Raw genomic sequence first — 14,416 nt, forward strand, 5'->3', positions numbered from 1 at the left:
GCTGCTCTCGCTTATCTTGCATTTCATCTTACACAACATTTCAGCACGCCCTGACATTACAGCCAAGCTAAAGCAATATCCTCAAAAGCCACGTTTTTAGCACATAGTAATACCAGGTGATGAAAAGTCAGACTTACCGAACATGCACCAATGAATTTTCCTTGAGAATTTTTTTTTTTTTAATCAGTGCCATAAAAATAAGCGAACAAAAACCCAATGGTCCTGTGTTCCATAACAGTTGCATTCATTCACTACACCCGCTAATCATCTGCTACTTTAATGACAGCAGAACTGGAACAGAATTATGTCACCGCATGCTGTAGCAAAGGAAGTTTTCATTCCTTAAGGAAGGTGCTTTAGAAAGAGCAGAAGAGGTCACTGAGAAAACAAGCAAGTCTAACTGCTGACTTATAAACCAAATATAAAATTTTGCTGACTGCCAAATATAAAAGCAATCCAACTGATCATAGAAATCACAGAAACTGATGGTGGTACAACACTGCTGCCACTGTATTTTGTAAATGCTTCATGTCCTGTCAGTAACTGTTTATCTCAGGTTTCAGCTCATCATTCCCCCATTTGTTAAAGTATATGAAAAGAACAATAGTTCAACAAGCACAAGTTATTCCAACTCACCCACTAGTCCGTTTCCTTTCAGCCTCTCCACAGTTCAGATGAAGTGCACCGAAGTCCTAGGTTAAGTGGCAGAATTCTTCAGACCATTCCTGAAACAGACCCCTGTCCACAAAGACCACTTCCAAAGGACAACCAAAAGGAAACAGTATATGACAAAACATCCAAGTGTTTACAGCAGTAGATGAAGGGTCACAGGTGCCAAAGAGCTGATCCCAAGAAACAAAGAGTTTCCAGGTTATGTTTTAATCAAGAAAACACTCACGCAAATGTCAACGTGTAACAAAACATTCCAAAATTTAGTAGCTTACATATTCCAAATCTAGTTTGCTAATATGCAACAGCATTTTTAATATTAACTTAGCCTACCCTCTACTGCCTCACAAAGGCAAAACTGATTTTGGAGGTGAAGAGCTTGCACGATATGCAGGACACATACTCTATACATTCCTTCCATTGACATACTCTTGAGCAAAGCTTCTCTCATGCCACCAAAACAAGTCTCCCATCAACAACCATTTTACTACACAATCTGACCCATTTCTCTCCCCTAGTTCTGTGTTCATTTGTGTCCTCTGCTGTTCCTTTAAAAGAAAAGGTTTTTTAACCAGCAAGTGAAAAACGTCTGCAGGCATCTTACATTGCTTTATTTTAAAAAACAAAAAGGAACAAAACCAAAAAGCGCCATCCAGACAGCTTCTTCTTTTGGAGAACAGCTTTACATTCCTGAGAGTGAATATCTGTTGGAACAAGACTGCCTCTAAGTGTTCCGGGACTTGTCAGACATTGTAATCTGGGGACTTCCCCTGTGGCCGTCGCAGTCGAATTTGCAACGTTGAAAATGCTCCCACAGTCACATGAAAGAAGAGCTGCCACAGGTTGCGCAGTTCATACAGGTACATGTTACACAGGCAAATTAAGCCAAAAGTCAGGAAGGATTTGGCATTCCTCCAGCCTGTGTAATATACGAACAGGTAACACTGTCAGGAGAAAAAAAAAATAGTATTACTGAACAGAAAGTAGCTTCCAGTAAAGAAATACCTCTGGTCAATAGTGAATTGCCAACAAATACCCAACAAACAAATCAAACTCAAAACATGTAACACCAGTATTAACGCAGCCCATGCTAAAGTAAAGCGGATGTTCCTGGCAATCTCCAGTCAAAACCACACTCTTTGTTCTGCTTCAGAAGAAATAAGATCAATGTTACATCCTCTACAGAGGAAAGGAGTGGCAAAGACACGGATCTCTTCATCAGCTACCTGGAAAAACATGTCAGCAAATGGAAGATGTATGTATGAACCTACTGTGTGATAGTTTATGATCAATGTGTTAAAATACAGAGATTATTTTTATAATGACTCTATCCAAGCAGCTGTGATATTTATGACAATGTGTTTTCCTAAAATTCTATTATTCTACATTGACATTTATGCACGACTGAGTGATGTACCTCAACTTCAGTGACTTAGGCAAGCACCAGAACTCACCTGGTACAAACAGGCTGCTGTTCCAAGAAAAAACGCAATAACGTAGCTGAAATCTTCTCCTTCATTCTGTGAAAATAAAGCAAAAAGCAACAATTTACAATGTCTCAGTGAAATACCAGACCATACCTACAATAGCTCTTCATTATTGTATGTTACAACAGCACAGAGATTTATACAGGATTCCTGTATAAGCTGAATCAAAGCTGGCACTGGACACTCTCCAGATGCCTCTGAAAAGTCAAGTCTAAACACTGTTAACAGCCTTTAAAATCAGCTTTGCACAACTCTACTCTCCTGTAGAATGGGAAACAAGGTAAAAGAGAAAGACATAAACTGGCCACTAGGGTGCGGTAAAATGCTACACAGAGAACAACAGCACTAATGGCCACAAGAACAAACAAGTTTATCAGACAGATTATTAGTAAATTTTGCTTTCTTGAAGCAAAAGATGGGGGGAAAAAAAATACCTGATATGTACAGATGTTTCCACTCCATGTTTAAAAGACAAACACAAAACAAAGAACAAAAATGTGTAGGTCTGTACATAAAGACCAGGCTGAATAGGGCTGTGAGCAGCCTGGTCCAGAGGGAGGCATCCCTGCCTGTAGCAGGGGGTTGGACCTAGGTGATCTTAAAGGTCCCTTCCAACCCAAACCATCATAGATAAAACTGACCTACATACACAATGCAGTACACTCCTGAACTGTGGGCAAATCTTTGCCTCACAGCACATTTTCTGAAGCACAGTTTGTAACATAGTTTGGCTATTATAGTATCCTATTATCCAGGATCAAACACTGGGGCAAAAATCCCACCCGCCTGCCAAGAAGGCCCCAGAGCATGAGGCACTTCCAGTCCTCTTGCTCAACTCTTGCTGAGACCTCCAGGATTACTGTTCCATTAAGTCTTCACATCTAACTACATAAATAACCGCAATACAGGTTTGAGCATTGTTCACATAAGCAAATAAATGTGGGAGTGGCGTGAGGTACATTTCTTTGTGCATTTCTGTTTGGAAACAAATCACTTGGCAGTTTGCCTTACATCAACCCTTTCAGAACACCAGGAACAATAAGTAACCTAAGGTTTATGAACAATAAAACAGAAATACAGAAAGGTTTCTAAAAAAGGATTTTACAAAATGGCTTTCCAGATCTCTGCAGCACAGAACTTGAAAAAAACAAAAGGGCCCAGATTTTCACAGCTGTCCATCATTCCCTCACAAGTGTTTTTAAATCATATCTATTAAAGTGTTTCATATCCTGGTATAAATTTAGGAAAAAAAGAACACTCTGTTCATATATTCACTGCTACCAAAGTACCTACAGAGAGCGTTGGTCACTCACTTTCTATTACTTCTGCAACTCCCAACGTTAATGAGTGATGCACCACTCAGAAAGGATACGAGGCTTACAGACAATACAAGGGTCATAAATAACAATCTGACCTCACAACCAGTGTTTGGAAATAAAACCAGCAAGCTTTACTTCACATAGCAAACATATTCTGAGATGACAGCATAATTAGTATGATGCACAACTCTCACATTCATAAACATGATACAATACCTGTAAAAGACTTTCTATGGCATGAAAGCCACGAATTAAATTCAAAGCTCCGCACAAGAGACTGAGGACAAATGAGACAATCCCAGGCAGAGTCACAGGATCCAGACGTTGGTGAGGAGCTGCAAATCAAAGACAAAAGAAAAGCTCAAAGTGGTATACTAAGAAATATAGTAAAATATGAATCTCATTTTTCAGCGTATTTTAGTTCAGAAGAGGAAACGTTTTAAGGTTTGAAGGAAAGCATATTCTCCTTCTGTTAACCCAAGACCAACTTGTCTCACTATACTGAGTCTTTACCTCAGTACATTCAATTCATTCAGTGAGGTCCTGAAGGCTGCTTAAACTTGCCAGGAAATCAATGGCAAATGATGCACTTGCTAGTAAAATCTGTCCACAATTAGTAGCCAGGTAATAGGTCACACACTTAGGAGCTCCTCTCACAATCTTTGTTTTTCTTTAACATTAATGTATTAGCAGAACTATCAAGACTTATTTAGCTGCTTGCTGAACTGGAACACTCTGAGGCAGAGCCTATTACCCTCCTCTACCTTAAAAAAAATGCAGCCAGGGAGTACTACCAAAGGCAGAAACAGAAGGCTTTGAAACTACAGCTCATTACCAAACCTTAAATCCACACACAGGCCTTCCAGACAGTATTTAGAAGCACATTAAAATTAAAGCACTCTTTCCTTTGGGCTTATCTTAACGTCACAAGTACATAACAGTTGTGTATGTTTGCATTGACTGTCCCTTTCCATAATTAATAACAGAAAGCAAATATGAAAAAGCAATGCAAAACTCTTAGCAACACAGGGAAAACAAAAGGACTGCTGAACCATGCTTAAATCACTCTGTTGGAACCACCCAAGTGTAAAGATGTGAAGAATGAGGTTAATGAGACGCAGCACTAATAGAGAGAGAGGAGTGTCAGTCCTGGCTGTGCACTCTGAACACATCCAGTTGACGAAGTTACAGAAACTGAACAAAAATAGGACCAAAGTGATGTCACATTGGTAAGCAGACAGGGCTGTCTGACTACCAGCCTGTGGTAACTTAAAGCACAAAACAAGTTCCGTTAGCTCACTTGTGCTAAATTCAGTATTTCATCATGAACTTAAGGGAACACTACTAGAAACCGCTCTGTTATGGTTACATACAGTACCTGCACACCAAACCATTCTTTAACTGTGACTTATAACTTTTCTTTTCTAAAGAGACAATCTCACCTAGAGTGCAGCAAAGAGCTACGGGTTTATGTGCCTGCTTTTGCTCCAGAGTCCCCATGTTTCATTAACCGGTGAATAAAAGCAGCTCTCCGGTGAGTTCTGACAACCCACACACAGCTCTCCACACTCCTGTAACCAGGTTACTGTAAAGCAGCATGAGTTAAAGTGTTTAAAATGCCTCTTTGGAACCATGCGGAGGAAAACTAAACAGCGCTGTCAGTTAAACAAGAGAGCCTCTGAAGAAGCGTGAAATTATAATGTTTCCCTCTTATTAAAACAAACAAATAATCCTAAAAACTTTAAAGGGCACTGCACAGTGCTACTGATGTCCAGAAGCTCTCCAGGGCTTCATAAATCTCAGTTTCACTATCAAAGGAAAAGAAAAAAGTCATTTAAGTACAGTAAAATAAAGGCAAAACCATAAGAATGAGGCAGTGTTGGGTAAGACCGGGCAAAGGCTTGCTGTCCTCAAGTCAGTGCATCTACAAATCCTACAGGGATCATAACTGCTGTATCAAACACTCTGTTCAACAAGCCAAGGATCAAAAAAACAACAACCCAGAAATACTGAACTATAACTCTGAAGTTTAGATAACAGTTTAGGAACTGTACATGACATCAGATAGTGCACAACTTGTACAAACAGCTATTTAAAAAGAAATAAATTAAAAGTGGATACAGCATCAGGCAAAAAGAAACTGTGATCAGAGAACTGTTCCTCTGTTGGGAAAAAAAATATTCAGAAAATAGTCCATCTATCCTAACAAAATAAATACCCAACAGTTCACATATCAGCACGTTGTCACCCTATTTCTAATTCCTGTCAACACCTACATATATATTTGAAACAAAGTCCTACCCAAAATCTGCACTTCCTGCTTCCCCGATGAACAGCCAGCCCTATTACTCACCACACACAGCAACTTTCAGTACACGAAGGGACTGCTTTGGTCAACTGTTCAGCAGTAAGAGGCTGAAACACTACAGCCTGGATACACACCCAACTCCAGATAATGGTTTAACAGCACAACCAAAACACATTAAATTTTACCTTGCCATGCAACAACTCTTGTGCCTAACTTCCTACACAATTCATTTATTGTACTTAGTATATTTAACAGGACAGCATATGCAGAAGTTACACTAAACTTAGCACATCTTATGAGATGCTGTCCTTAGAGCAAAAGGGAAATTCTGAAGTCCAGTGAACAGGCTGCATAGAAAACATCCAGAAAAGGTTCTTTTCAAGGAGAGAGAGAATTGTAAAGAATTATGAAGGTGTCAGCAAATGTGCTCAGAAGATGGTCACATTCAAGGCATTATTATTCAACAGCATCTAAAATTGGAAGAGCTGAAGGAAGAGGAAAGTGCAAACCCTTCCTAACGTACAGCCCTTTGATGGCAAGTTTCTACTGCAATTCAAGGACGGAAACGGATAACTGAACAGAGACTCATGGAATTCAGAGGAAGAAGAATGTCAAAAGTAACCAAAAGTGGGAAAAGAACAGAAACCAAGGCAGAATAAGAGGACAAGAGAACAGCTTCCGTACAGACAAGCTGTGGGGAGGTGAGGAAAAAATACATCAAAAGATTATATGCCACATCACAGACAGTTTAAATGTCCAGCCAAATTTGATGGAGGCAGAATTCTCAGCAAACAAATGCTTATTGTTTCTAATTCCTCCTGCTACAAGCTGATCCAGAGCACTCAACGTCAGAAATTGCAGCAAAAGTTTTAGCCCAGTTGAAAACCACACCATGACGTATTTACTTCCTACGTGAGGTCAACTGAAGTTCAAAAAAAAGACTGCTTAAGTGAATATGACAAGTAAGAAAATGGCTCTTACTGGCATCACACATACAGCACTTATTTCAGATAGATCTTCTTTTAGTACAGCTCTTAGGAAGTATCTGTGATTATGAAATTCCAAAGCATCTGCTTCTCACTGGGCAGAAATAATCAAAATTGTGTTAAATTATAGAATGTGGGGGGAAAAAAAGCCCCAAACAATCATCTTGTTAAGTGCTTTTCTTCATTTGCATATTTTCATGTAGATTTTTTCCTTCAATAAGCTGTCCACTGAATAGGTCCATATCCCTCTATGAATGCCTTGAAAAGATGAACACTTAGAGCCGAGAACAAAATAGGTACCTAAGCTAATGATGTAATATGGCAATTTTATGCTTTAAGAACACTGTAGTGAAAAACTCTTTTTCTTTCCTGAAGAAAAGAACAAACATTAAAATAAAGACCAATCTGCATCTTTGTCATTTAAGGATGCAAATAGAGAAGTTTAAGACTTACCTGCAGATATCTTACCGGTACCCCTATATTCTGCTGCAGATAAATGTGCAAAGCCATTAGCCGAATCAAGTTCTGACAGGGAAATTTGATAAGGCGGCCTCAGTTTGATTTCTGTCTGCATGTCAGCAAGGTTCATCTTCGTTGATAAAGAACGCGTGTTGTTGTATCTCTGTTTGGTCCTCTGAATGAAATTATCTGTGTAAAATTGAAAAGTTATATCCTCGTGGACTTCTGTCTATAAAGAAACCCAAAACCACACAGTTTTACGCACTATGTACTCCCCAAATTTAAATAGATGGCTTGAAATATCTACATTTACCTTGGAACATTTCAAGGCTATTTTGGTTTTGTGACTAATACATCATGTGCTATTTAATTCTGCAGGAAAAAAAAGAAATGAATCTCTAGAAAGCTAATTACTTCATAACTGTGAATAAACTCAAGGCTTTTCCCTGCATGATACTGAAAGAATTGCTAATACAATGGATTTACTGCCCTTATTCCAGCTTTTCTCCTAGGTTGGTAAATATCCTTAGGAGAAAATTAACTCCTGAATTCAAGTATAAACTTGGGTATGAGATGTGCCTGCAAAATATTCAGGCAGAGAAAAACAACACCACATTTTACCAACATAAAGACTGTAATAGACCTACATTCTAACTCAACAATTAGTAAAATGAAAGCATAAAATAATTTCAAGGAAATCTTCACAGACAAACATTACAGAAACGTTGTTACTAATGGACTGACTGAACTGCAGAGAAATTAACTAAATGGAGCATTTCCTCAATATTAGTTAGATATTTATATATATTATATGTATTATAAGTTCCTTTAAAACTGCAGGGTTTTTTGCTCTGTTGCATTTATAAGAACACTTAAAATAACACACAACTTATAGTATTAAGGCAACAGATATTAATAGAATCCGTAAGAGCTGCAACCAGGTTTATAGGAGATTAGTTGTATCTGGAGCTTGTGTGACAGAAGATTAAATGCCTATCATAAGACAAATAAAAATACCCCCTTTCCATGCACTGAATCATAACTGCAGCACAGCAAAGAGCCAACAAGAAACTGCAAGCTTTTACTTTAGAAATGTATGAAGCTCAGTGCCTTCACAGGTTCAGAATGTTAACAGGTACAAAGTCATCAGCTCCATGTATGATTGACTAGGAGAAGATGAACTCTGAGTTGGTCAAACAAGGTACAAACCAAAATCCACCTGAATGAGTTTGCATAGAACTTTAGTAGCCCAATTTGAAGCCCAGAGTTGTTTTCTTTTGAACCGATCCTAATGTGACTTACATCAGATTCCAAATCCACCTGAAGGGTAGCTACAAGCTACCTTGGTTGTTTCTGTTTTGTGTATATTAACCTGCACATCTAGTTAAATAAGCATTTGAGTCAGTGCAAGAGTGAATATGAAAAGAAATCAGATCCTTACCAAACTCTATAAAACAGTATGGTCTGACAGCAGTATTTGTCTTCATCATATTGTAGGTAGTGATGAACTCTTTCTGAAGCTCATCCAGGAAGCAGAAAGCCAAAACACTGGGATAGTTTTCAGTGCACAGCATCATGTAACTTACTCCCAGAGAACTGATAAAGCTGCAATTGAGACAAGAAAACCAGAATTTCAAACATGTATCTGGGTAATAGGCAGCTTTGCTAGTTTGATCTCATTTTCCACAATCAGAAAAGCAAAAAGCTGGGATAGCAAAGGAATTAACGCTTAATGAAAAGTCAAACTCTTTTCTACAAGAAAATCAATTCAGTTTTAGTCAGTGTTTTTACACACGCACACTGTGTATGTAAATATACTTATGTACACATCCACTCACACATGGATGAGATAATCAAGTTTTGGGATTACTACACAGTTTTTAAATGTGCTGTAGACTAAAAAGAGAGAACAAATAAGTAATAGTTGAACTGCAACAACAAAGGACAAATGTGATTATTTTAATGTGAAAAGCAACTCTGAAATGAGATGCTATACATTTTGAACAAGAACTTGTACTGAAGTATAACCAGGCTTCAAATCATTCTACTACTTTTCAATTTTTAACTTAACGCTGCCAAGTATTACTCTTACTACCAACATGACTATGGGAATGGCTTCAAGTTGCACCAGGGGAGATTCAAGTTGGACGTTAAGAATAATTTCTTGACCAAACAAGTGATCAGACGCTAGAATGGGCTGCCTGGGAAGGTGGTGGATTCACCATCCCTGGAGGTGTTCAAGGAACATTTGGATATGGCAGTAAGGGACGCGGTTTAGTGGGGGAATACTGGTGGTAGGTGGACAGTTGGACTGGATGAGCTGAGAGGTCTTATCCAACCTCAGTGATTCTATGATTATTCTGAATAACCACTTCTAGTGTACAAGCATTAACTACACAGACAAGAGACGTGACGTGTAACAAAACATGTTATGTACATAAAAGAGAAGCCTTACTTTATGTTGTACTGTCCAGTTTTCAGAGTACATCTATCAGGAAGCTGAGAAAGTTTCTTTGAGAGCATTTTGAAGTATTTTCTACATTCTTGCACTCCTGTGCTTTGATCATAGTCGGTAGATGCAGACAGTGGGAGTCCATCCCTCACACGGACCACAGAGGCAGATAAAATCATAGACATTGCCAACAGAGTTAACAACAACCTAAAGCAAAACACAAAGTGAACTTAGAAATATACACGGAGATGGATCTGAATTAAGAAACAAAGGAGTTAACAGTAAAATATGTGCTACAAGCACACATCAGATAGAAAATACATCCAGGTCTTGATGAAGCAATGGTGTTGATATGCTTTCATGAAACCGTTACTGAGTGCTTGCTGAAGTACCTTGACAAATAAGAGATGGTATCAAATAATAAAAATCAAGGTATAAAGACAGCAAGGAAGGTAATCCAGCTTCCCCAAATCACAGCAGAATTTCTTCAACATAACGCACCTTCCTTCTTATCCGAGTCTTCATTTTTACATCTGCGATACATGTCTGTCAGTAACACACAAATACTGGGCAGGTTGAGAAGGCGCTTGCAAAGCCTGTGTGCTTTTCCAGTATTGAATTTTCAAGTGTAACTATTACAGCTCTGGGGAATCCAGCCACTTAAAGAACAAAAAACTTGTGTATTTCAACATTTCCCACACAAAAGGAGTAAAATGCTAGCAGGCAATTAACACTATCAACTGCATAAACACCCATCCTGCAGACAGTCTTTCAAGAGAGATGACAAGTTTAAAACTTTCAAGTTCTTCAAACCTCACGTTCAATCAAAACATGCAGAAGTTTATCAAGACGAGCTTTATGTAGATTTTTTAAAAGGAAGATTACTGTGACAAGTGGGCGAACTGCTAGAATCAATCTGAAGCCAAAAGCAAACACTTCCTTGTCAACTCCTAACGCTGCTCTGCTGACTCCTACCATTTGCTACACCTATCGCTTCAGAAATGATGGAAAAAAGTGGTTTTTGCCTCCCTCAGATGATGCTACTGAAGTTTCACATAGTCATAAACTGGAACAGAAAACAGGTTGCTGAATACAACTGAAATATGCTTAAGTGTGCAATATTGACGTGTTTATAGCACCTTTCAAGCCATGACATTAACAGTGCTTTACAAGCCTTTGAAACTCAAGGACTGGATTCTGGAAACCTAGAAAACCAAATTTTCCCCAATTAGCACTGCCCCTTCAGAAAAGAAAATAAATGAAACAGCTGAACTCTAATCTCTCCACTTTCGCACTCCACGAAGGTTATATATAAGGACACTCACTGAGTACTCATCAATATTGAAGTTGTTTGAGTATATTTGCTGCTGAGAAAGACTCACATACTGATAAAAAACACAGAAGATTTATTGTAATTTCCAACTTAAGAAACTCAGCCTCATCAGCAAACCTCAACCTGTATTGAGATGCTGCAAGTTAGCTATGCAATGAACTTGAAACAGCAGAAGCTGCTCCTGTCTGTAGTCTACTGAGAGCTTCTGAGCTCTATAAGCTATGCTCGTCATTGCAACATTTCATTACAGAATTCTTCGTTGTACAAAGTGCTTTCATCAGCAGGATGTGCAACCAAAAAATAAAAGTAACCAGAAAACAACTTCAGGACTTCCCACAGTAAATTTAACCCGCAGTTCTATCTGTGTTTAAATTAATGTACATGCTGCCAGCAGGACAATTCATATGGAAAACACACAGCACTCATATTCTTAATTATACTGCTAACCACATGCCCATGGCAGCAACTCCACAGTATGACAAAACTGCAGAGGAGCTTTAAATCGCAATGGTTCTCAAATAATTAACACTTCTATCACTTGGGACCTAATTCTGAAAGGGACTTCTGCAAGCTGTATCAATATGAACATAAGAACAATAATGGGAGAGCAAAGTTGAAGATTCCCCTCGTTAACTTACTTGCACAAAATGTAATTTCATGGATCTGCATTTCCTCTGATGAAGCAAGTAACTTCATTAGTAGCTACAGTGAAAAGAGGAGCGTAACTCCATGGCCCATCCTAGGAAAAGGCAGTGAGTACAACGGTGCTGCAGGAGGAACTCAGAATCCTGTAGCCAGCTCTCAGAAGGAAAAATATTATCTTGTTCACTGGAATGATTGTCACAGCTCATCTTGTGCCATCTGATGAGAGAAAACAGAAGAAAATAATGAATGTCTTTACTGGCTAACAATGTTCTTCAGCTTTTTTTGTCAGGGCACACTGGTTGGAAAGGCCTGAACACACCCCAACGAGATCACAAAGGTACTCAATAACAGGAGTATTAAAACATTTCAATGTTCCTTACCAGAAGCTGAAGAAGTCCCACTACTTCAGCCATTTGGGAACAAATACATTGCCAGCTGTACAGTACATTACTAATGCAGAATAACCTTGCCTTGTGTCTGAATCCTACCATACACTTCACACATTAAATTCAATTAACATATCATTTCCTAATATATATTGTAATCAGGACTCCTTACTTAGAGCAATTAGTCTGTTACAGAAGATAAGCCAACACTGAAACCTGCCACTTCACATACACACAGGGAAAAAAACTGTTTGACCAATCCAGTGAAAAGATACTTCTTTTTTTTCCCTCAGCTTCCTTATTGCACAACTAGAAAACCACCTAAAAATGAAGTCAATAGAAGAAATACCGTGCTGTTGCACGATCACATGTACACACAGAGATGTGAAGTACCTGTACTGTAGCACAATGTTCAGCCCCACCTGAAAACATTTTTACAAGTTTATGAAGCCTTCAAAAAGATTCTAACGACTTTGTGCAGCCCTCAAAACAACAGATTCGCTGAAGGCATCAGGCAGTAATATGACATACAGAGAGGGAGAGTGAGAAAAGAGCATTAGCAATAAGGGACTGGTTCCAGAACTAAGTTTAAGTGTCATTTTTTAAACTCATCTTCAAAAGTGCAGATACTGCTTCACCACGTCATTGCAAATTCCATAGGATTCCTCCAAAAATAACAACAAAAAAAGATCACAGAATCATAGAATGGCCTGGGTTGGAAGGATCATCAAGCTCCAATCCCCCTGCTGCAGGCAGGGCCGCCAACCTCCACTTTTAATACTAGATAATACTAATCTATGGCCTTGGAACATCAGAACATGACAGCAGACTGCACTCACACCACCAACGGTCCATAAACCCATCACAGTTATGGAGAAACGAGAGGGATGGCGTCTGCTGTCTTGTTCTATGTGAGCCCTGAGGGCACTGCCAGGTGTTGGACTCAGGGTAACACGGATGATTCCTCATGGGACACGCAGTCAGCTCGTGGGACTCCTTATCACAGGATGCTGCCCATGCTGAGACGACAAGCAAATTCAAGAAGCAACCTGAAAAGCTCACAAAGAAACTACATGGGCTCTATAAACCAAACCACCACATTGCTCAGGGAGATGCTGAACCCCGGGGACCAACAGGGACAGCTCGCTGCTCACACACACACACACCTGCTGCATATCTTCACCCTGCACTCACCTGCTCCATATCTTCACCCTCATCCCTCACTCTAGCACTGCAAACAAGGCCTGTTGGAGCACAGGGCAGAGCCCGCCTTACTTTTATGCCAGATCCAACACCGTTACGCTGTTAGGCCCCGAACGCCTAAAAGCCATAGAAAGCGGCCTACGTCCCAACGCTTCCAACCAGCCGTTCTAAATCCCACATATAACCGTTCCCAACACACACCGGGCAGCAAGGCCTCAGCCCCAGCGGACACCCCAAGCACATGCCCGGAGCCCATAGGGCGGCAGGCGGCCCAGCCCCTCGCCCTCCCTCAGACCCGCAGGCGGCGGACGGGCCGCGGGGAGACTCACCGGAACGGAGCACGGCCAGCATCACGATACCGGCACCACGACACGCCACGACACCGGCACGGCCGCGGAGCACTGTGGGGACGCGATGCGGGCGGTGCCGGGGGCGGGGCTGGAGCCGAGGTTGGGCCGGGCCTACCGCTATGGCGGGCGAGCGAGGCGGGGTTGGTTGCCTAGTGCTTTGGATTGGGTTCCCTTCAAAATAAACCTTACTGGTTTCGCTGTGTGATGGCTTTGTAATTATACGAACGGTTTCCAACGAGTTCAGTTTCAGTGTGAAGGATTTGGTGTGTGCTTGCCTTCACATAGAGGACAGAGCTGTTCTCCTGTTGGGCATCAGATGCCAGACCGTCATTTCACCCATTCCCAGAGAAATCAACGGCGTGCTCTGAATGACAGTGCAATGATGGCTGACACTTGGTCAATCTCATCACTAACACCAAATGGAGACATGTATATTAATGCTCTCTTTACCAGTACCAGAATAAGAAAGAAGGGGACAGACACCAGCAGGGCCTGTTGTGACAGGGGAAACAGTTTCAACCTAAAAGGAAGCAGGTTTAGGTTGGATATCAGGCAGTTTTTCATGATAAGGGTGGTGAGGCTCTGGCACAGGTTGCCCACAGAGGTGGTGGATGCCCTCCCTGTTCCTGGGGACATCCAAGGTCAGGCTGTACGGGGCCCTGAGCACCCGATGGAGCTGTAGTTGTCCCTGTTCACTGCAGGGTGGTTGGGCCAGATGGCCTTTAAAGGTCCATTCCAGCTCAGTTCTATGGTTCTATGATTCTGTGTATCATTTTCTCCCTGTTTCTCCTCGTTACCATTTCCCTGTCACGTTGTGCA

The 14,416-nt window shown here is 40.5% G+C and overlaps 1 protein-coding gene across 2 annotated transcripts; it reads right to left on the bottom strand.

Annotated features, from left to right (window-relative positions):
- Nucleotides 1-863: 863 nt before the first annotated feature.
- Nucleotides 864-13,700, bottom strand: SEC22A (SEC22 homolog A, vesicle trafficking protein). 2 transcript variants are annotated; one of them, XM_015868779.1, is made up of 8 exons: nucleotides 13,577-13,700; nucleotides 11,652-11,874; nucleotides 9,684-9,887; nucleotides 8,670-8,833; nucleotides 7,223-7,417; nucleotides 3,692-3,810; nucleotides 2,124-2,189; nucleotides 864-1,613 (listed from the first exon to the last, which is right to left on the bottom strand). In XM_015868779.1, exons 3-8 carry the CDS (start codon nucleotides 9,863-9,865, stop codon nucleotides 1,413-1,415), a joined length of 927 nt encoding a protein of 308 aa, XP_015724265.1. In that variant the 5' UTR covers nucleotides 9,866-9,887; nucleotides 11,652-11,874; nucleotides 13,577-13,700; the 3' UTR covers nucleotides 864-1,412. The 2 variants fall into 2 exon arrangements, with proteins under 2 accessions (XP_015724265.1, XP_015724266.1); XM_015868780.2 differs by lacking the exon at nucleotides 13,577-13,700 and adding an exon at nucleotides 13,239-13,403.
- Between the last annotated feature and the right edge of the window lie 716 nt (nucleotides 13,701-14,416).

The sequence above is a fragment of the Coturnix japonica genome, chromosome 7 (genome assembly GCF_001577835.2).
Source record: "Coturnix japonica isolate 7356 chromosome 7, Coturnix japonica 2.1, whole genome shotgun sequence".
NCBI lineage: Eukaryota > Metazoa > Chordata > Aves > Galliformes > Phasianidae > Coturnix > Coturnix japonica.